At 40.3% G+C, this 23,036-nt stretch overlaps 3 protein-coding genes across 5 annotated transcripts in view; all 3 read right to left on the bottom strand.

The window, feature by feature from the left end:
• Positions 1 to 1,772, bottom strand: part of znf1035 (zinc finger protein 1035) — a 28,278-nt gene extending 26,506 nt beyond the window's left edge. For both annotated transcript variants that reach the window (XM_019276072.2, XM_019276073.2), the window contains exon 1: positions 1,082 to 1,772. The gene's annotated coding sequence lies outside the window, so the exon portion shown is untranslated. The remainder of the gene's footprint in view (positions 1 to 1,081) is intronic.
• A 6,133-nt stretch (positions 1,773 to 7,905) lies between these two features.
• si:dkeyp-84f3.5 (zinc finger protein 208) lies at positions 7,906 to 16,909 on the bottom strand. The gene is made up of 2 exons (XM_019276074.2): positions 16,745 to 16,909; positions 7,906 to 10,753 (listed from the first exon to the last, which is right to left on the bottom strand). The coding sequence occupies exon 2, from the start codon at positions 10,588 to 10,590 to the stop codon at positions 8,653 to 8,655; it is 1,938 nt and encodes a 645-aa protein (XP_019131619.2). The 5' UTR covers positions 10,591 to 10,753; positions 16,745 to 16,909; the 3' UTR covers positions 7,906 to 8,652.
• A 3,021-nt stretch (positions 16,910 to 19,930) lies between these two features.
• Positions 19,931 to 22,949, bottom strand: LOC104932386 (chemokine-like receptor 1). Of its 2 annotated transcripts, none has more exons than XM_019276054.2 (2): positions 22,906 to 22,949; positions 19,931 to 21,647 (listed from the first exon to the last, which is right to left on the bottom strand). In XM_019276054.2, exon 2 carries the CDS (start codon positions 21,634 to 21,636, stop codon positions 20,605 to 20,607), a length of 1,032 nt encoding a protein of 343 aa, XP_019131599.2. In that variant the 5' UTR covers positions 21,637 to 21,647; positions 22,906 to 22,949; the 3' UTR covers positions 19,931 to 20,604. The 2 variants fall into 2 exon arrangements, with proteins under 2 accessions (XP_019131599.2, XP_019131598.2); XM_019276053.2 differs by lacking the exon at positions 22,906 to 22,949 and adding an exon at positions 21,951 to 22,874.
• Between the last annotated feature and the right edge of the window lie 87 nt (positions 22,950 to 23,036).

The raw sequence follows: 23,036 nt of genomic DNA, 5'->3' as shown, positions 1-23,036 counted from the left end.
TCTGGGGGGGTTCTGGACTAGACGTGGTTGGGTTTCAAAGGGTTAATAAGTTGCGCACAGCCATTTTGTGGTAAGGCTTACTACAAAATGGTCACTTTTTTCTGTGCTGGTCCACTAGGAACCTTGGGTTAAAGTGGTACACATTGTTCCAGAGAAGGAAAAAAAGTGCTAAAAACCTATATCTTCACACAAAGGGTGACCAGGATCTTCTGATTACCCTTGATATTGTGTGGCTTTACATCATCTAACTGGTGCTTTTACACACCCACCATCAGGTTCACTTTGCTTTTATACCTCAGGCCATCGAGAACGCTGGGTAGAGTAATTGATATCCTAGGTCACTGAATGTGTTAGTGTGTACGACAAAGCTGCAAAGAATATAGAAGCGCTTCTGACCAAGTCAGGCTTTATAAACCTCTCAAGTTTTAAACCTGCCACCTAGAGGAGCAAAAAAGGTACACTGGTAATAAAAAAATAAAAATAAAAAAAAGAGTCAATTAACTTATTCCACCTAAAAAACTGACACATTCCTCCTGTGTCCTTAACACCAAGGTTTATATTAATGTCACTGAGATCATGTGAGAAATCTGCTTAAACTTTGTTCACTTGTTTTCAAGCTTACTGTGCATCCTTTAAACCAATTAAAACTGCCACAAGCCAGCACCATGTGCATACTGTAAACGACTTACAGTAGTACAGTCACCTTGTAAACACGTGTTGTTCTCACGGCACCGATATGCGCATTTTTGGATCATTTCATATTGTTTTTAAATGTGAAACTAGGATGTATAACCACCTGGAGTCTGTGTGTTGCTCTTGTCTTGAGTTTTTATAAGATGCTCTACTTTTAGCCAGCCTGGACGGAGGACAGCAGGCTAAAAAGCAAACGGGGAGATGCAATCAGCTCAACAGAGATATAATATCCACCGCAGCGGTCAGTAACTAGAGGCATGTTTGTTGCTGTGCTGTGTGAAGCTAGCTGGCAGGCTAACGTTACCTTAGTGACTAGCACGATGCAAGCTAGCACCGACGACCAACAGCTAATAGCTTTCTGTAGCTGATCTTTAGCAGGATCCCTTACCATGTAAGTGCTCCGTGCTGCTGTTGTCTGCTTCAACACCAGATCCTCTTTGTGTCGTATCGCCGTCACAGCCCGTGTGCTAATAACCACTCGGCGGACTTCGACCAAAACACATTACATCTCGGGTTTCTCTTCCAATATACGGAGAAAGTCGCTGTCCTCCTTGTGGACGGCTTCCGTCTGTCCTGGGAAATACAGCAACCTTTCTGGACCGGGAGACGTTTGAGACGATGGTGGTCGTTCAATCGTTAAAAAGACGCCGTGTTAATCCCCCTGCATGATGTGGACTAGACAGTCCATTGTGCTCCGGGTAACAGCGCTAGATCCAGATCCGCCTCCATTATGTTATTTGCGCATTTTTCAGACAATGTGCCCGAAATTGTGCGTATGTTACACAACCTTCTGATTACAACCAATGACAAGGTGCGGAGAACCCGACAGAGCCCGCCCCCTCCATGTTCTATGGCTGTTACCGCCGGAGCCCGGCGGGGCGGTAGCACGACTCCATCCGGGCGACTGCACCGCGGTTGTCTCCTTGCTGCTGCAGCTGCTCCTGCACTCCTACGTGCTATGGCAGACAGGCAGTACTACACGTGCTGACAGCAGCTGGGGTGCTCATTGAAGTCCTCAGAGGGGCTTCAGTGCTCCCATGTGCATGTTCAGTACCACTCTGTTGATGGTGCATGGGTATGATCAAAGTTTCTGGGGGGGTTCTGGACTAGACGTGGTTGGTTTTCAAAGGGTTAATAAGTTGCGCACAGCCATTTTGTGGTAAGGCTTACTACAAAATGGCCACTTTTTTCTGTGCTGGTCCACTAGGAACCTTGGGTTAAAGTGGTACACATTGTTCCAGAGAAGGAAAAAAAGTACTAAAAACCTATATCTTCACACAATGGGTGACCAGGATCTTCTGATTACCCTTGATATTGTGTGGCTTTACATCATCTAACTGGTGCTTTTACACACCCACCATCAGGTTCACTTTGCTTTTACCTCAGGCCATCGAGAACGCTGGGTAGAGTAATTGATATCCTAGGTCACTGAATGTGTTGGTGTGTACGACAAAGCTGCAAAGAATATAGAAGAGCTTCTGACCAAGTCAGGCTTTATAAACCTCTGAAGTTTTAAACCTGCCACCTAGAGGAGCAAAAAAGGTACACTGGTAAAAAAAAAAAAAAGAGTCAATTAACTTATTCCACCTAAAAAACTGACACATTTCTCCTGTGTCCTTAACACCAAGGTTTACTTAATATTTTGTGCCTTTTTGGGGGGAACTATTATTTCTTACACATACTTACTCACTACTGCCAAAACTAAGCATTGACCTTCCATTCTAAAAGTTGTTCACTGAACTTGCCTGTAACCATGGCAGAAACACTTCCCCCACACTGTAGCTCTAGCCTGCTGTCAGTATGACTGTGGCTCCAAGGATACAAGTTTAAATCCTAGTGCTTTTTTTGACTTTTCCCTATACAGTCATTCAGAGATGAGTGTCACAATTGTGCTGCAGTTACTGTTTTTATTATAAGAATATGATCCATTGAGTCCCATAAATTTGTAACGTGTGGAAAAAATAATTATCTATTATCATTTTTTATGCCATTCATGTGTGCTGAGACCCAATCCGATGTTGCTGCCTAAGCCAGGAAAAGTTTGAACCGAAATACTATCATCCAGCCCACTGGGAGAGGGACACGAGTGCATAGCTCCAAGGCCCCAAAGACTTTTTCTGTGTATGTGACCAGTCAGCACCTTTAATAGGAATGAATGGGGCTTTGAAGATGGTATACAGGTTTCCTAAATATATCCATGGGAAAGAGTAGATACTCAAATCCCCTTCATAGTATAATGTCACCTTTCAGCCTGTCATACTGCTGTAGGTACATTACATAATTATGACCTATATTTAGTGCTTCAGTCCAATGTCCCCAGACCAGTACATTCTTGTTAGCCATATTGAGCCCAAAGAGGATATCTGCTGTTAGTAGCTCAGTCCATTGGGACTTGGCTTGGGAACCGAAGGGTGGCCGGTTCAAGTCCCGCGTGGACCAAAATATGGAAGGTGGACTGGTAGCTGGAGGGGTGCCAGTTCATTGGGCACTGCTGAGGTGCCCTTGAGCAAGGCACCGATCCCCCCAAAACTGCTCGCTGGGTGTTTCTCAGGGGGGGCGCCCATCACTCCACTATCTCTCTCCACAATGCATGTCTATGAGCCCTTGTACTGCATGTGTGTGTCTGGGTTGAAATGCATGGGACATAAAATAGAGTGTAAAAAGAATTTCCCCATTGTGGGATTAATAAATTATATCTTCTTCTTCTTAGAGAGCCATGTACTAGACAGAGTCAGAAATCCTATGACTATCCCTTACATGCCCCCTCAGTCACTGAAGGCTGTTGTTCTTTCTGTAACCTTTTGCTTTTGCAGTATTACCTTCGGTAATGCTCAGCTCACATGACAAGTTTCCAAAATCTGGCAGCAACCAAAAACTGGTTGGGTGTTTGGGTTGAGCCCACAGCAGCAGAACTGCAGGTTCAATTCCTAGCAGATGTCGTATTAGTTTGGTGACCAAGAGGACCCCTACTGGTTGTTCCAGATAAAGGGGATCCCTCAATGTGCACACCACATTTGTTTTCATGCATGTGACTGATGCTAAGCTACCTAATCTGTCAGGCTACTCAATTTGCATGTACATTCATGTGGTAGTACACAGGTGTCACTACCTAGGTCACAGTAACAATGTTGAGGTCCTCATTTATTTGTCTACTTGGCTAGTTCTTGGGTTAGTTTTGGGTCACATGCTATGTAAACCACGATGCAGACATATGTGGATCAGGTTGCTTCATGACCAAGAGGCCCCCCTCCTAGTTTAAGTAGTAACCACTGCAACATGCTTACGCAGAATGTGCAAAGTGATCCTCAAGGCCATTACAGCAGTGACTTGCATTGGCAACAAACATTCAGTGATGGGAAGCTGGTGAGGGATCATGTATTGGTTGCAGCACTAAAACCTTTAAAAATCGGTCAGGCTGACCTTTCGGAATCAACATTTTGAGAGGGGTATAGAGGGGTCATTGAGAACTTTTACCATCCATTAGTAACAAGCGCATTGGAGAAGGCACATGGTTTACGCCTGCTGTAGTTAGCAGTCAACCAATGTTAGTGACCTGGACTAGGTCATTTGAATTGGTTTATGTATCCTTGATCATAGTGCAATTTTGCAGCTTGACTTATAACAAGGCAAATATATATCAAATGAAATATGTTTTTTGTGTGTGAAGTTTGCAGACAAAGGTTGAACAGTTGTGAACACAGCATAAAGGTGATTGACCTTACATGCCCATGGCCAAGCTGATGACATGTAGAGATGCCAGACTACAGTAGTCATTGGCGTGGTCAGAGGGATCCTTGTGTGGAAGGCAAGATTGCTGAATATCAGTGGTAAATTGCTGAACCTAGATCTCAGTGATACACAAGACATAATGGCGGAAGCTACAAGGGACCTAAAGAACTTGCTCAGGTCCTACCCTAGTCAGAGTTAAATAGCCATGAAGGAACTGCTAGCTGTGATGCTGGGGCCAGACTACACAATACTGGCACAGTTATAGCCTGATCCGGCAGATGTAGGGTGTTGCGTCTGTTTGGGGATGACTTTGAGAGTCTTGGCGCCACCTCCAAAATGAATTTCACGAATTCCACAAAGTGTTCCAATATAAGCACAGAAAGCTCTTTCATGCAAAACTGTAAACATGGTGAAATGAAAGAATAGTGCTGCAAAGGGGAACTGTGAAACTAAGGAAAGGTCACCATTGCCGTTTCTTTTCTTTTTTTTAATGCTTTTTCGAACATGAGACAGCCACTAACACAAACAGCCACTGCTTGTCTACATTGTTGCACCTGAAAGTCGGTGCCTAGCACCTCCTTCCCAGTGATATCATGTGCCTCATGGAAGACACAAGATGATTGAATGGGGAGCAACATCTAGTCTGTCATGTCTCTCAGCCATAACATTGCAAAGAATTTAGGACTCTATGATTACCTAATACAGTGACCGTCTTTAACAAAATGTATTGTGTCGTCTGACGCCATGTTTTTACACCCTATCTCTTGGGGAGGAGTGTTTTGTAACCTACATAACACAACTCTACCCAAGTGGGACTCAGACTCACAATTTGATGCCTTTTAGAAGTTTGTGTGCAGCCCAAAATTTATGGCCATGCGGACTGTGATCACGTCTGTTTGTACAGACACAGCAGCATACAGAACTCCTCCTGCACATCTGCGTCTGTTTTGAGGTGTGTCACAATCTTTAGATAATTCATAGACCCAAACTGTGTCTATCGTGCCCTCACATAATAATCCGCCAATGTGTGTGTGTGTGTGTGTTTTCCATGACCACGGTGCAGGTTTACTGAAAGCTACTGTCATACTTAAGGGGGCCTGACCTATCCTGAAAGTTCAAAGCATGTTGTAACTTGAAGACACAGAATACAACAACCTTTTGGAAATTGCACATCTTGCTTGGAGACCTACTAATTTATTCTTCTGAGCAGAACAAGAAAAGATACAGTCACTTACCTGTAACTTTCTAGTCATTTAATTCTTAATTTAATTCTGGTCTGGTCCTCCGAACAAGCTCTAATTGATGACAGGATTATGTGTGTGACATTTCTGTTCAAGATCTTCATCCTCAGAGGTCAAATACAGATTACCTCCCAATAATAGTTGGGTCTTGATCTCACCTCATCAGCAATACATAGCATTGCCAACCAATCATAGAATCTATATGCACTCAGTTAGCCAGTTGGCCATTGTTGACTACCCTGTCAAAGAGCTGATAGGCAAAACTACATGATTATTAACAGAGCAGATGACGAAGCCCAAAGATATAAAAAGCAAATTGGAATCAGTGGCAGTACACAGGACCATGATAAGGGATTCAAGCATCCACTTCTTGAGTGATGTCATATAAAGAAGCCCTAAAGATTAGTGAGTTTCTCTTGACTTGTTGAGAAGAATAAGTTAGTAATTGAGCAAAGAGTTGAATTTCTTAATTACAAACTCATTCAGAATAGCATTTCTCGCTATGCAAGGAAGGGGTTCATGCCTATTTTTCTGTCTACCAGATGTAGAGTTTACATCAGAAATCCTTTTAAAGTGTGATGAAAGCTGTCAGATGTGCTGTGCAGTAGAACAACTACCTACGCCTGGCAGATAATAGCACTGATATCCAAGTGGGTGGGACCAAGCATTGAAATGTCACTAAACCTGAATAAAACCATACTTGCTTACACACTGGAGCAAAACATCCTGTGGGAACCAATAGCTAGTAAGCACAATAAAGAGGAAGCATAAAGACACAGAAAGCAATTCTAATGCATGTGATCAGTAAAGAGAGATCTCTGTGGTATCAGATAGCTGTGCCACAGAAAGGATTTGTGATTTATGATGTGATTTATTGATATCTCTAAATGCTTGTGATGTAAACACATCTATACCTATTCTGTCCTAGTGGAATTGGTATGTTTATTAAGCCGGTTTTGTAATGTCAGCTTTTCAGTCAGAAAGGAAAGAGAGATCTTTGTTGCGGACATTCAATTGAATACGGAATCAAGTTGTTACAGTGGCAAGACTGATAGTCATCAGTTGAGAAGTCGACTCGCATTTTGTCAGTCGAATCAATGGCCTTGTTTTTTGGGTTTTTTTTAAGCTGAGTCACTGTACACAGAGAAAAGCAGAAGCAATAGCTTGGCAGGCTGTAAAACAGAGTCTCAGAATTTCCACAAAATTATCATGGAAGCAGAGAAAGGTGACAAAAACAGACAGCAGCAGGACTCAAGTTTGTTGTGTGCTCCATTGCTCTCTGCTTTGGTAAAGAGCTGTCAGTCAAGTTGGATAAACTACTTCTGAACCAAATGGTAGTGCAACCTTGTCTACTGCCATCCACTGTGATTGATTCATTGGCTAAGGTGGCCCTGGGAGCAGATGCTCCACGCTGTGCTGGGATTTTAGGACTTAATGAGCAGGACAAACATCTACCCAAGCACAACCATTTGAAAAAATAAATGTAAATGTAATAAATCCTAGCACATTCTTGTTTGCAGTACACAGCCACTAAGTCAACTGCTTTGCACATTTACACAAAGTACCAGGATGTAGGTTCAAAGAATATTGAAAGCACCACTAACATCACTCTGTAAGGGAGTAAATTAATTTTTGAATAAGGCCAAATTGCCATGAAGTTTGGTATGATCATTGTTGCCACAGGATGTTCACCAATATTTCTGGTCACCCCATGACTTTTCATCTAGAAACCACGAACAGGTTAAGTTATTAAATTGATGCCTGGTTGTGTAGATGGTGAAATTCCCCAGAGATAAGCTATGTTCAAAGTTTATCTAGTCATCACGACTTCAACTCTAGTATCACAAGCTGAGAATTTAAAAAGGGACTGTGTCGGATTTAGTGACATCTAGTGGTTAAGTTGCAGATTGCAATCAAGTGAATACCCCTCATCTCACTCCCCTCCTTCTAAGCAAGTAGAAGAAACTATGGCATCTGGAAAATTCGCAATACAGCTCTCAAGCCACTGTTGAGTTCGGCTGCTGTAATTATGACAGACCCACCAACAATACTACCACTAGAAGCTGCCAAAGAGAGACATTTTCAAGAGTCTGCAGGAACCAACTGCACATATGGTTTCTTTAAAAACTGCAAGAATCAAGTGTAAAGAAACAAACAAACAAAAAAAAATCACAGGTTATAATTTGCCATGTATCCTTGAAACAGAGTAGCCTTCATCCACAAAAAGTCCTCGTTTAATCCACTTAAGGCAAGCATTCCTCACAGGAAAGTTACCATTAACTTGCTGTACTAATGTCCATAAAATTGTGAAAAACATTTAAACTACTATGTAAAAAGGAACACAAATATAGGGGATGTTTTGTTTTTTTAACTGCAAAATAGCAGCAAAAATGAAGTCAAAGCCAAACTGATAGCACAAAGTTTCTCTGTACAATTTTAATGGCACAATTAAAAAGCTACTCAGTGACAATGCTATAATTTCAACAAAGAAGATATATACAGACCACATATTAAAGAAAATGTCCATATCACTTATTTGCAAGTAAAACAATGAAAAATTCAGCAATATGATTGGCAAGACAACATGGGAAGCCACAAAAAAATGCTATGCTAGCTAGTCAACAATTTGTTGGACATTAAGTTAACTGTAGCCTGTTTGAGAATACTAAATACTAAACTTGAGTTTTATGCCTGTCAGACCTATGTTGAAGTTGTCTCATTTCATGGTCATTTATTCCAATAGTAATTTGGTACGCTCTCCACCAAACCTTACCTCCTAGTTCCAACAGGTTTCTGAATTTCACCACTAAACATTATAGAAACAAAATGTTTCTTCCCCATGCCAAAGAAAATTGTATAAAAAGTAGTTACAAACTTTACATCAATTCACAATACCATCAAATATTTTCATCCAAAAGAGTCAAAAACACTCAATTTCTGAGAGCTTGATTGTTGGCAATAGCAATAATAAATGGGTCTGACATGATAGTTACCCGTTGTTTTCTGAGCCATGAGAAGTCTGGTGCTGAAGAAATGTTTCCAAGCATGAGAATGTCTCAGTGCACTCAGTGCATTCATAAAGAACCTCTGAAGAATTTCTTTTATTATTTCGAGTATGGTCCATATAATCATCCTCTATGTCCTCTGCATTAGCCTTTTCTAGGGCAGTATCTCCACTGGAAACAGTACCATGACACGTTTGTCCAACATCACCTGCTTCTCCAGTGTTTGGGTGATTTCTAAGGTGAAGCTCAAGAGATGAAGAATTCTTGAATTGAGCTGGGCACCTGTGGCACTTACTAGGTTCTTTTTTGTGATAGCGCAAGTGTCGTTGGTACACACATAGCAGCCCAAATCTTTTTCCACATTCCTGACACTTGTAGTTAACTCTGCCTGCTTTTCCAGATTGTTTCCCCTTTGTATTCTCCTCTGGTGATGATGTTAGTTCATTGTCAGAGATTTTTTCGTCAGGAGATAATGCATTTTTCTCACCAGGAGAAAGTGTGTTTTTCTCACCATTAAGAGAATTGGGGGTTGGCCCATTTTGTGGAGCTGTGTACAAGTGTTTCAAACCTGGTTTCTTTTCTAATTCAGCTTTGTGGTACATGGCTATATGCCTTCTCAAATCACAGCGTTGTGGAAAATGTCTACCACAAAATACACATGTGTGCATAGTACCCTTATGGTACCTCATGTGTCGAGACAAACTACTGGAATGATTAAAGACACGGTGACAGTGTTTGCAAGGATGCAATTTGCCATTTGGATTACCCCCTCTTCTACGCCTGCCTTTAGGCTGCATTCTTCGCTTAAAAATTCGCTCCGATTCCTCATTCAGCTTATCTATTTCCTCCTGAGTCTGATGTGTGAGGTGATGCTTCATCAAAGCTGCTAACTTTTGGAAACGATCCCCACATAAACCACATCTGTATGGTGTAAAAGAGTGATCAGTTTCAATCTCACCACTAGTATCCCTAAAGACTTCACTATCCCCATTTTTCACATCAATAGATGTGCCATTGCTATAGCAGTTTTCAAGTCGTGTGTCCTCTATATTCTTAGAGTTCACTTCAATTTCAATTTCGGGGGCAAAAGTAACATCAGGCTCTTTTCCCTTGCAATGGTAAAGTGAATGTGCCTGAAAATCTGACATCCAGAAAAAATTTAACTTGCATTTCCTACAGGGATATGTTTTCTCCAACTTTTTTTCCTGTTTGTTCTCAGATTTACCCAATGCTGTAGTTTTAGGCAAAAGGTGGTTTTCTTTTTGATGGGCATTCAGTGCATCCACTTTAAGGAATCGCTTACCACAATGACCACAGCAGTGAAAGCTTTCATTTGCATGGTCTTGGAGGTGTTTCTTAAGGTCCTGTCTACCTTCAAAGATCTTACAACACAAAGTACACTTGTAACCCCGCTCTGTGTTTCTATACTGTTGGTGACGATGTAAACTCTGAAGGCTGTTAAAAGATCTGCTACATATTTCACAACGGTAATGGCCCTGACGGGACTTGTCTGAGTTCAAGTCTGAGGGCCTTGGCCTGAACACATCTTTATAAGGAGACGACTGTGGTCTTAGAATTGGAGAAACTGGTTTGATAGTGGATGGGTAATGTGATGGCAGGATTCCAGGAGAAACTGGTTTTACAGATGAATGTGATTGCCCCAAGCCATTCACAACTGTCAGTGTGCCATTTTCTTGTAGCACATATTCTCGGGGGACTTCAAATCCATTTGATGAGCCATCAAAGGAGAATGACTCCAAAGGTCCATGAATAGCCATGTGGGCCAACACATTAGAGTACTGGCTGAACCCATCACCACACTCAGTGCAGATAAATGTACTTGATTCTCCACCCAGCTGTGTTGAAGCAACTGATTTCTGCTTTTCCATGATGAAGTTATTTTGTCCATGTGCTGATGGCATCACTTTTTGATTTGCAAGTCTGATTATAAACTTCCCAGACACCCTCAAAGCTGGTTTCCATGGGGGAAACAGTCCACTCTCTCAACAGACATGGTCCTAAAAAGACGTCCTTGCGAGCTGGTTGTTCACCCTTCTGCTAAGGATTTCCATGTTGCATCAGCACCTGGGGGGAGGGGGATAAAACAAAGAATTATACAACCACTGAAGCTCAGGTTTGTTGAATAATATTGACAGCATAGTATTTTTCTTTTTAAGTCTTAAGTGTGCAAGCTTTGTGTTCTACTGTGAGCAATATGCTATTTCTCTTTCAATCCCAGTACACCAGTGAATGTCTCTTGACCATCTATTCAGTGATGACTACTTAGAGCACAAAAATGTTGTCCTTCACAGACGAACTTTTGAGAGGTTGCTTACTTCAGTGTTTCCGCACTCATTGTAATAGTTATTCATTGGTCAAATTCCAGCCCTCCATGTTTTGGATTATAGTACCTATGCCAGGGGTGCCCAAACTGTTCCACAAAGGGCCAGTGTGGCTGCAGGTTTTCTTTCCAACCAAACAGCAGCACACCAGACTTGACTCATTTAATCAACTGATCTCAGTCTTCAGAGAGTTGATTGGTCAAACTGTGTGCTCTTGGTTGGTTGGAAGGAAAACCTGCAGCCACACCAGCCCTTTGTGGAACAGTTTGGGCACCTATGCTATATTGGCCTAGTAAATCTAGACTCAATTTCCCAACTGACTCTAGCAATTTGTGAAAAAGAATTAAACACAGTTTTTTTCCTGCAATAAATGAGGGAAGTAGCTAAGTAGTACACAATTTTGCTTCCTTCTCATCATTGTTAAAAGTTGCACCTGCAGAGTACTTGATCGGGCACTCGAGAGAGAAAATTACAGGAAATAAAGACAAAGTTTCCGAGCTGAGGCACAAGCGAGCATTTCAATTGTTCTGGATTTAAGAGTTTAGTTGGGTGGTGGATAGAGGATGTGAGCAAGGTGGATAAAACTGGGTAATTTTATAAAAAGGTTCATCAAATTTGTAAGCAGCTAAGAGACGTTGTTGTTATTTGACAATTGCCTATAAATTAAAAAAAAATGTGTAAAGGGGAAAGTTGATCTACGGAACAAGTTTAACTGAGCAGGGTTTTGCAATGCCAGTCAAGCTACTGATGCACACTGGCCCAGGCTGTTCTTCAAAAGTTTTAGATCCTACTCCCTACCCCATCTTATCTCTGATAGCCTATAGCAGTTCTGTTTGTGCACAGAAACAAAGGTGATCTAAGCAATGTAGCAGGGAACTGGGCAGTGGAAAGTTATGTAGAAGATATCTGGGGAGTACATGGAGCTCTACCCACAATTGTGCATCTAAACAATTGCAGTAGAAATTGGACACTACTTTCAGACTGCTGTCACAAAATCAGAGCTTCTGAACAGACTTTGCAATGCATTAAGACAACAGTGAATCTGTGTAACGGGCATCACAGTCCCTGCTCTTGGGTTGAGGAAAATTCATGAGCTTGTTAGATAAGAAGCTGCAGGCCACACTGCAGGCTCTTACTGCAGTTTCCAAAGCGCAACTCAAACATGTCAAGGTAATCAACTTCTTCAACTTTGCCCTTGTGTCCTTTAGGAAATCATTCAAGCTGTGCCACTATGTCTTGAATGGTTGCAGTTTTACATTGCTCAAGAGAATTACCCTCCACCTCTTCCTGCATAATTCTGTCCACTGGACCTAAAACGGGGCAAGCTAAAATGGGGAGTTATCCTGCTTTAAAACTGTCAAATTTTTCACACTGTGTGCACTCTCCACAAAACGATATTAACAGTGAAAGAAGCAGTCTGCATTACCATGCACCAACACATGCAAGTCTCTCATGACACAATCAGACCACACAGTGACCCCAACTCTGCCATCAGTCTAAATGGGTCAATCATCACAATTAAATGCAATGTGCTACTGAAAGACACATTTGGAACTCATTTTACAAAATGCTATGCAATGTTATTTAATTTCGTGGTTTATCAAGGAAGAATAAAAGAAAACTACCAATCCATCGACAGGCTGTCCTCTGGAGTGTCCAGGTAAGAAAAGCATTAGTCAGAGAGGCTACCAAGAGCCTGTATGAACTGCCCTTTTGATGTCATAAATGATCGATCACTTTGTGACAGACAGTGATATTATTGTCTTTGAGGATAGCTTGCTCTGATTTTCTGCTGCACCCGTCAATCAGTGATGTAGGATTGTGCCAGTTTTCCCTGTCAGGTCCAGTGTATGAGCTTAGACCGGTCTGATTTTGTGAAAACTGACTGAACCTTCATTTCATCATTTCAATGAAGTGTACAGTGTACCAGGTAACTACTCTCTCTCCCTTCCTCTTCACCCTTTTCACCTCAGATTTCAACTATTGCACCGAATCCTGCCACCTTCAGAAGTTTGCTGATGACTCAGCAATACTTGGTTGTATTGAAAAGGGTGATGATGGTGAATACAGGACTGTTGTGGGCAACTTTGTCACTTGGACTGAGCTGAACCATCTGCAGCTTAATGTGACAAAGACGAAGGAACTAATAGTGGATCTGAGGAGGGTGAAAACACCAGTGACCCCTATTTCCATCCAGGGGGTCACTGTGGATAGTGTTGAGGACTATAAGTACCTGGGGGTGTACTTGAATAAAAAAAAAATTGGACTGGACTAGAAACACTGAGGCTGTCTACAAAAAGGGCCAAAGCCAACTCTTTTTCCTAAGGAGGCTGAGGTCCTTTAACATCTGCCAGAAAATGCTGAGGATGTTTTATGAGTCTGTTGTGGCCAGTGCGATCTTCTTTGCTGTCACATGCTGGGGCAGTGGGCTGAAGATCGCAGACACTGGTCAGCAGAGCTGGACACTGACGACCGTGGCAGAGAGGAGGATGCTGTCCAAGCTTCATTCCATATTGGACAATGACTCTCACCCTTTCTATGACACACTGGCTTTGCAGAGGAGCTCCTTCAGCAGCAGACTCCTCTCTCTGAAATGCACCACAGAGCGACACAGGAAATCATTCCTGGCTGCGGTCATCAATCTCTATAATGCCTCCCTCAGCTGACATATACACGGACATTTACTTTTGCATTTGTTGCACTTTATTTGTTTAATGTTAATGATCTTGTATATACCTTTTTTTATATGCTCATATTATGAGCAATACAATTCACAATTCCCTCTGTGATATCATGTTTGCATTTGGATGATAGAGGAGGCTTAACATCCAGCATGGTCTGGGTGTATCTGAGGGATGCTGCTGTTGCGGGCGGGTACGCCTGCAGTTATAAAACGAATAAACATTTTTTAGACTAAAATAGGCTATTGAAATATGTTTAACAGTGTTTTCCAGCGTTTCAAGGTTTTTTGTTGGCGGGGCGGTGGTCTATCCACGGGGCGGGGGGCAAGAGTCGTCAGGCAGAAATTTTTATTTCTATTTAAGATTTTTTGTGAGTCCGGCAGATCCTACAGAACATTCCTGAATTAAAAAAATAACACTGTGCATTAATTTTAGCCATCAGCTAACCAGCTGACTTGCAAAGATCATAGAAGCTGGCTTACATAATATAACAGCCGTTTAATGTTTTGTTCCGATTAATTCAGCACTACCCAAGCCAGCCGTAGTGAGTAATGCACTTCTGCTCATTTTCACAAAAATAAAACTCCCGTTTAGTTCCCCGCTGTGTCGCCAGTTTACCAAAATAACGCTTGTTTCACATTTGATTTATTCCTCTGACGTGGACGGAGAAGTCCAGACCGATCCGGTCCGTCTGCTGAGGTGATCTACAGTCAAAACTTCAGTCATATGATTAATTCACTGCAGCTTTTTGGAGATTAAACACGGCTGGATAGCTTCATTTTGGAAGATAAATGTCGGTCTCCTAGATAAGGGGGGTGACATGAACCTTCTTTAATCTACCAGTCTCTAGTGGGTTGGGCTAATCCAAAATAGTGAAAACAAGGGGGGTGTTGTCTGAAGACAGGCTGTTACCTAGGGGTGCTCTGAAAACACCCCATTAGCACTTGGTACTTTCCGTCTGATGAAATGATCGCAGCAGCAAAAAAATAAAAAATAAATAAATAAAATAAAATCGACCAATCAGAATTTTGGTCGACCCTGAACATAACGACCAGTAAGTCGACCAGACTTGGACTTTACAGCCTTACTTGGATGGTATATAAACACACGATTTTACTGACAGTGGCCATTTTCCTATGTTATTTCCAAGAGCTGCAGCTGTCGCTAGAGCCAAATTCTTATATAAAACAAGATACAACACACAATTCTCAACACAATGAGAAAAATACCTTTTTTAAAGATCACAATGTAGCGTCAGGTGACAAAACAACAATGATCAACAAACATAAAAATGTTTATGAACTGATGTTGCTGCACTCATTTTATTGCACCTGGAAAAAAACACAATCTCAACATTGCAAACAATGCAAATTAGAAGTGTTAAGATTAAAGCCTGCAATTGTACTTTCACTTAAATATGCATTACACCACGTAATCTACTTTTACGACTTTGTAAGCTACTTTTGAAAATCGTAATTCGCTACTGAGCAGGCCCACAATTTAAAATCTGCCTGCTTCCTTTCAGTGCCAGTATTAACCAACTGAGTTATTAAGACAGAGCCAGCTCGCCATGCTGCAAATGAATCTAGAAAGAGACACACTGCAGACAACAGGACCAGAACAGCTGGGTTGGAGAAACAGAAACCAAATTTAGACAGATTAGACCCTGGACTGGCTGCCTGTTTGCAGTGCAATACTATAAATACTACACTGATTACATGTGTTCTCTGAACAGACAAACTCAATGTGATCCGTGCATACCTTCTATCATTTATCAGATAAACATACTTTGTTCAAAATAGATATTTTCTACATGGATCTCTCCTTTCAACTGACTACCTACTATTGATGATGCATTAAACATCAGTTAAAAAGTAACTAATACTGACTAGTTTTTAAGAAGAATACTTTGCAATTTTACTCAAGTATTTTTTGTAACATCAGTAATTGTTCTTGAGTAATGTAACAGTACTTCTACTTAAGTACAGATTTTTTTCCCCCCCAGTACTCTTTCCAACACTTGTAGAAGTATGTGTAAAGGAAATGAATCTACTTCCACTTCCTTCCTTTAAAAAAAAAAAAAGAAAGGAAAAACAGTCACACTCCCACGAACAACACAGCCTGAAGTCTTGAAAAGGCTACAACAGGTCGAATGAGAATTAGGGTCCCAAACCAGTCTGTGGGATCAGATGAGGGCTGATCTAGTTTAGTTTCATTTCATTCCTGTTTTAATAATATTTTGCAGGTAAACTACCTCCAACCTCAGCAGACTACAACAGATCCAACCTGATGCTTTTCTCCACAGACCATACAAAACACAAGAGGGCACTAGACACAATAGGTATCGATGTTTCTTACCAAAGTAATAGCTTTGATGCAGCATATATTGTTGTTTTTTTAATATCAGTAGTCAAGGTATACACTAAACTGTAGTCTGACAGGGGAAAAAATATATATCACAATATATTACAATAACATGTTGCTGCAACAAGAATCAAAGCAACTTTTAAATAACTAACAATCAGCATATTATTTGGGGGGGGAATCTAAATATTAACAAAGCTGCAGGTGAAAATATCTCATATGTCCTGTAGTTATATTCAAAATACAAAGCTCTGAGTTGTTATCTATGACCACTCTGTCCACAGTGATATATATTTTCAGCATTGCACGATTAAAACACGAAACCACCGGCGTGTTTACAAAGGAGAGGCGGCGAGCTGTGCAGCCAGGGGGCGACTGAACCTTTCCTTAAGAGACACCTATGTAGCTCGTTAATGCTAGCAGCAGCCTACAGCTACTGTAACCACTAGAGAGTTTGGTGAAGGCTGCTCGAAAGACGCACATTAAAAACAGACAGACAGGAATACAGTCAAGAGCAGCCCGCAAAATGTTTCAACTTGATGCGAGGCTGAGGTCAGCGTGCTGTGGTCAGACGCTGGCTAACGTTAGCTGCTGCTAGCTAGCGCTGCTTAGCAACGAGAAAACACTATAAGCAGACATTTAGGAGTCAGCGAGTTAAGCACAGACTTTTGCATTTAGACATCACTTACCACACGATCCGGAAAATCCAGGAACTCGGTGTATGAAACGTGCAGCGTCCCGTTAGAGTCGCTGTGTGGTAGATAATTGCTATCTGCAGCAGGCCGGGGGCGTCCCTCCGTCCACACCGACGTCTCTTAAAACAGTCACGGCCATGACATCATGACGCACGAGCTATGACGTTTTCCCTCCAAATACAAAAAAAACCCTACCTATCAGTAAAACACCGCATAATTAATTAGATTTTAACCAACTAATTAGTCAGCCAACCAAGTAACTAGTAGCACAATTACACTTTATAATAAGGATACAAATCATGTTACACTTATTAGTATAGGACTTTTCATACAAATAAAATGTAACACATAGTACTTCACACAATAACCCCCCATGGTGATGTAATACATGAATTAATGTATAGGATATACATTTCTGTCTCTCACCATTACCAAATAGACTAATCAAGTCACTATTGATATGATTATTTCACACGCAATAGATCATCGGTTAACAAAGTTAGCTGGATTGATTGATGAAGTTAAAATTTAATTTCAGATGTGTTCAGCTGCTCTAAAAGCATAAGAGTATCTGTATAGAGTATAGAAATTAGAAGTCTATCTTTTATTAATCAACTGCCAGTCTGATGCAAATATTTACACAAGTAAGTGTAAATGCACGTTTTTTCCTGTAAATCTATTTTAATGCAAAGCTTTCTTGAAATGTGAACATTTTTCATAGGCTGATTACTGGATATTAATCTACAGTATATATTGCTTTAATCTGCAGTTTGGCCTTTGATGAAACGTTCCCACTGACAGTTCTAGTTGGCTATAGAGTTTTTCCACAAATATGTCTTTATTATAAGATTTAATTGAACAATTTCATAAGTGATTAAAATAAATGACAGAAGATTATGAAAAAAGAAACCTTGCATTCACCATTAAAATAATGGAATAATGCAAAAGGACACAGGAAGGACGAAGGAAATAATAAATTCACATTTACATCTAAACTAGTGTACTAATAAAATGTATGAATGCAAAATGTATTATAAATGCTGCCTAAATAATCATAATAATACACAATGATGTAAAAGCTACTGATAGTCATATGAAAAATATTTACACATGAACCCAAATGACTGAGAAGTAAAACAGTTCCCTCTGCTGGTCCAGGAATAAAGTGAGTGAAGTGAGTGAAATGAAGTCTTTGATAAAAAATAAAAAAAATTAAAAATCTACAATAAAAAAAAGGACAAATGAGGACAAAAGTTAAATTTGTTTTATTTCTTACTTGTTTTGCGAGAGTGAACCATAAACTGGTGTTTTACCTATTTTGAAATTACCACTGGATTCCTATATTGGTTACATATCCCCACAGTCTAAAACTCCAGGACTGCATAGATCTAAGTTATTTTAAGTTATTTTACATTTGTGAAAATTATGTGCACAGTCTCAGTACTCTTCAATCATGGACAGCATTATAAGCAGTATTAAGAATTGTCATCTCTCTGAAGGGTGTTACTCGACTTTTGTCAATAGGACAGCGACAAACTTCCTCCTGGAAAGCAGTCTCCACCACAGTGAGGATGGATTTGTGGATTTTATCCTTGAGATCTTGTCCCATGAACATACGTATATAGCAGTGGGTTTAAACAACTGTTGAGAAAGGCCAGACTGGTTGCTATGGGGACTCTGATAGTGGTGACATGGTCTAATATTTTACTTGTATGATTAGCGTTGTGGCAGTACAGATCAAATACAGTCAAACAGATCTAAATTTATTTCTATCTCTGTTTAATTGAACTGGTTGGTTGGTCTCTCTGGCCCATTTTTGAGCCCCTGGAGCAGGTGAGCATGGCTATTTGTCCACCAAGGCTGTGCTACAGTCAGCCCTCTTCTCAGTTATGAGGGCAGGGGATTGCAGCCTGTTACCACGTCATTGCATTCACTGTCAGGTCCAGGGCTGTCCACCTGCAAGCTTTCTCTCCCTTCTCTTCCTGTCTATGCACTCAGCTGTTACATTAACTGCATACAACTACTTTAGGCAATCTTTGTCTGACATAGACCACATGTCGACAGTACTCTTCTAATGACTCAGCAGCTAGCACATTGGTTGTTAGATGCCATTAGGCAATGGGTGGCACAGTTGCCCATCTAGGTTATCTACACCATGTTACTTCTTATCAACACCCGATTTTGCAGAATCAAATTTCCTCTGAAATTTAGAAACACCTTTTTAAGTGTACTTTAGTTGAGGTTGGTTTGAGCAAGCAATTTTTTTTTCCGGAACTCTATTGGTAGTACTTTATTATCAGGCAAATGAAATGAGCAGGGTCGCTGGCATAAGCAATAAACAACTGCTAGTGAGAGCAGTCTACCTCTCCTCTGACACCGTGAGTTACTATAGCTAACGCCCTGAAACTTACTAATGATTTTCAATAAAATCATGAATGTAGCCTGATTGTTCCTCATTGCTTAAATGTTGTATTATAACATAAGTGTACGTGACAAATCTCACACCAAATAAAAAGGGAAGCCTCCAAGCCCCTCCCTCATGACAACATTATGTCTGTTAAATTATCCTGTTTATTCATTTATCCTCAGTGTGCAAGGTCAATACAAAAGGACAACACTATACTTGGTGTAAGAGATGTACTGATATGGTCTATTTCCATAATGCTGCAATGCACTTCTTAGTCACACATAGAGCGACTTTAATGAATTTGAGTTTTGCGTTGTTAAACAAAGTTCAGGGTCCACTGGAACATTAACTCCTGTGATCCTGGTTAAGGTGGAGCAAATATCATGCCAGAAAGGCCTAACTTTCATACACAGCCAGGTGCAATGCAAAAAGGAACCAACTTCGGTATCACATCTGAAGCACATTTCTAGTCACTGATTTTCAACCTTTAGTAGCCCACATTGTACAACAGTTACGTCATCTGTATTTCCCTAAAAGGTTTCCTGTTCTTTGTTTGAGAAACACTTCATTCTGCAGAACATTACTTCATGCTGCATGGAGAACCCCTTTTGACCTGTCCTACAGTTTCCTCTGCTGGTCCGTCAACATTATAAAGAAACTAAATACAATAATGATTAGATACAACAAAAAATATTTTAATAAAGGAAAATAATGATAGAACTAAAAACAATAATATGATCATCATCTACAATAAAAATAAAATCAGTAAAGAATAAAGATTTTATAGACAGTTTAATTACAATATGTTACATGCATCACAGTCTTATATAGACAATAAACGTGTCATTCAATTCTTCTGTGGTTCTCTGCTGTCGGATGGTTAAGGAATGAAGGACAACTGAGTCTGGTAAACCACAGCTGCTACATTACAAAATAAATCTGTAAGCTCATAGTAGCTTCTAAGTTTACTCATTAGACTGTATTAGCCTTTACTTACAGCAAATCAAAACTATAAATGTTTATCAAACCAGCAGAATGGTATTTTTAGATTGTTGATATAGACAGCTGCATAAAATTGTGCAAGTTTAGGTTATCTACATGATGTTTCTTCCTATCAGCATCCTATTTTAAAACAATTATTCATGTTTGTGACAATTATGGCTTAAAAAAACAGGACTTCTATTGTTAATGTGCTTTATTTCATAAACAAATGTGAAACCTAGTTTGAAAAAACTGATGCTGCTGTGTTCTTTGTTCAGGAAATGGCATTTTACGATCACTTCAGCCAAACCAATACATACAACCAAAGCAAAAAAAGTAATTTGATATATACATTAGCATTTGTGTCAAGATTATTTGCTATATGCAGTTTCAATTCATGTCATGGATGATCTTATACCTCAGTAGTATGAACTGACTTTTTTCTAACTGGTGCCCAATGATTGTATCAGTGTGACTGTGAGGAGGAGTCTTCCTGGAAGACAGTCTCCAGTACAGTAAGGATGGATTTGCGGATTTTATCCTTGAAATCTTGTCCCATGAACACATACAGCAATGGGTTCAGACAACTGTTGATAAAAGCCAGGCTGGTTGCTATGGGGACTCCAATAGTGATGACATAGCGTAATGTTAGACTTGGTTCAGTAGCCGTGTGACTTGCAAACTCAATTAAAGCTATGATGTGGAAAGGAGCCCAGCACAGGAAGAAAGTTGTGATAACAGCAGCGATGATCTTGAAGGGGCGACTTGACTGGCTGGCCAGGGTGCGGTTTCTTTTGAGACGATAGATTATTACAGCATAACAGGAAACGATGACAGTAAAGGGTACAACAAATCCCAGGAGGAAGCGGGTGATGGTCATGGCCTGATTACGAAACTGTCGCAGCAGAATGACTGACGGTGTTTCATAGTCATCAGAAAGAGCAAAATTGTTGAAGCAGAGAATGATGTCATACGATTGAGCAGTGTCTCTAAAGACAAAATATGGAGTGCAGAGAATCAGAGCCAGTACCCAAACACCAAGACTCACCCAGGATGCCTTGCGTACATTTCGGTGGTTCTGGGCCCAGATGGGCCACACCACAGACACACATCTGTCTACACTGATCACCACCAGAATGTAGACACTGGCAAACATGTTCAAATAGACTAATGTGCTGTTCAGTTTGCACATAAAGTTGCCGAAAGGCCAGTGAAAATCCAGAGCTGTGTACGTCACACTCAGTGGCAGAAATGCTGTGAAGAGGAGGTCAGCCACAGCAAGGTTGAGGAACCAAACTGTGTTAACTGTTTTCTTCATCTTGAACCCGGTCACCCAGATAACCACTCCATTCCCGAGTACACCAAGAACAAAGGCCAGGCTGTAAATTATGAGAGATATGATCTTGAGAGACTGTCTGAGTTTAGCAAAATTGTCAACATATTCAACGCCATCCGTTGTATTGATGTAATAGGGAGGCGTAGCATTCATCTCCATCATTGTCTTGAGACCTGCAATAGGAACACGAAGAAACCGTATGAGCTTTCTTCCCTTTTTCCTATTATCTATGTAGATGTCAATAACAGTCCATAATGATGAAATGTGTGTGAATGTGTGTGAATGTGTGTGTAGCCTATGAAGATGCTGTTCTTCTGTTGACAGTCCAAATGGATACTTCGAGTGGTTTACTAAAAATGTATCTGAACTCAACAAGTGTCTCAGCTTAATGTTCAACATAATAATCAGCCTGCGGTGAAAATTCAAGTCTAAGATTGCTATTGTGAAGGTAGACAAGGCCAAATTTGAATCCCTACCTTTTACCAAGGGTGTGCTGCAGGGATCCATTTTGGGCCCTGTCCTGTTTACCATCCGTGTGAATGAGAAGTCCAAAATTTTACACAGGCTGAATACTGTTTTTGACATTGAATCAGTAGCTACTATGCTATTTCAATATAAGCAGTTAATGTGTATGTCTAATTATGTCCTGATCTGAATTTAACGGTCTGAACCAGCAACAAACTGAACTAACTACTGAGATGAAGATGATCAGAATCAGTATTGAATGATTTGCCATGAAGAGTGATGAGTTAACCTTCTAATGTATACACTGACGTACACTGCAATAGTGATGGTTTAGCTTAGAAAAAAGGAACTGAACAAAATTATTTGAATTAACAAAATAAAAATGAAATAAAACAAAATGTATGTTCTTCTGCAGATCTAGAGCACAATAATATATAAAAATATATTATCATCTGGCTGGATGAGAATATACATTCAAACTTCACTGGCAATAATTAACAGTCACCGCTGTATTGTGTATAAGGGGCTAAATGGCCTTCCCTGTTGGTGAATTATAAACACTGCCACTTAATGATCCACAAAGCCTTTGTGGATAAATTGTCATTTTACATGTCACACTTGCTGATCTGGTTCTCTGGAATAATCTCCAATGTTGCCTAAAAATAAAATCACTTCAATGTATCATTTTAATAATAGTTCTGTCTTCCCTTATTGACTTATTTTGTTTCCATATTATTCTACCGAACTTTCAAATTAGAGGCACACATAAAATGTGACATTTGAATTGAATTTGAAGTCATCATGGTTGACCCAGAAATAAACCAATATAGCTCATTTAATTCATTTTAAATAATTAATCTATCAGTCAAATCCACAATAACAGGTATCTGTACCCCATATCCGATAGTTTCACTGTCATGTTTTGGGTAAAAATATCAAATTGTGAGAATAACAACGGTACGTTACCTTGTTGAAAGCTCTCCAGTCAAATAAGGACAAGTTCAACTGGGAGAATTATATAGACTGAGATGTGGGTAGGAATTACATCATTGGCTATGTTGGGGAGGAGACAAATGCAACAAAAAAAAAAAAAAAAA

The sequence above is a fragment of the Larimichthys crocea genome, chromosome XIII (assembly GCF_000972845.2).
Source record: "Larimichthys crocea isolate SSNF chromosome XIII, L_crocea_2.0, whole genome shotgun sequence".
NCBI lineage: Eukaryota > Metazoa > Chordata > Actinopteri > Sciaenidae > Larimichthys > Larimichthys crocea.
Note: the sequence above shows the minus strand (reverse complement) of the source record. Positions and strands in the feature narration are given on the sequence as shown.

Excerpts from the sequence above, each read along its gene's own strand:
- si:dkeyp-84f3.5 (XM_019276074.2), bottom strand. The coding sequence starts at position 10,590 with ATGCCATCAGCACATGGACAAAATAACTTCATCATGGAAAAGCAGAAA.
- LOC104932386 (XM_019276053.2), bottom strand. The coding sequence starts at position 22,059 with ATGTCAAAAACAGTATTCAGCCTGTGTAAAATTTTGGACTTCTCATTC. Across the intron at positions 21,648-21,950 it reads CAGCACACCCTTGGTAAAAG|GTCTCAAGACAATGATGGAG; the intron begins GTAGGGATTCAA and ends TTCCTATTGCAG.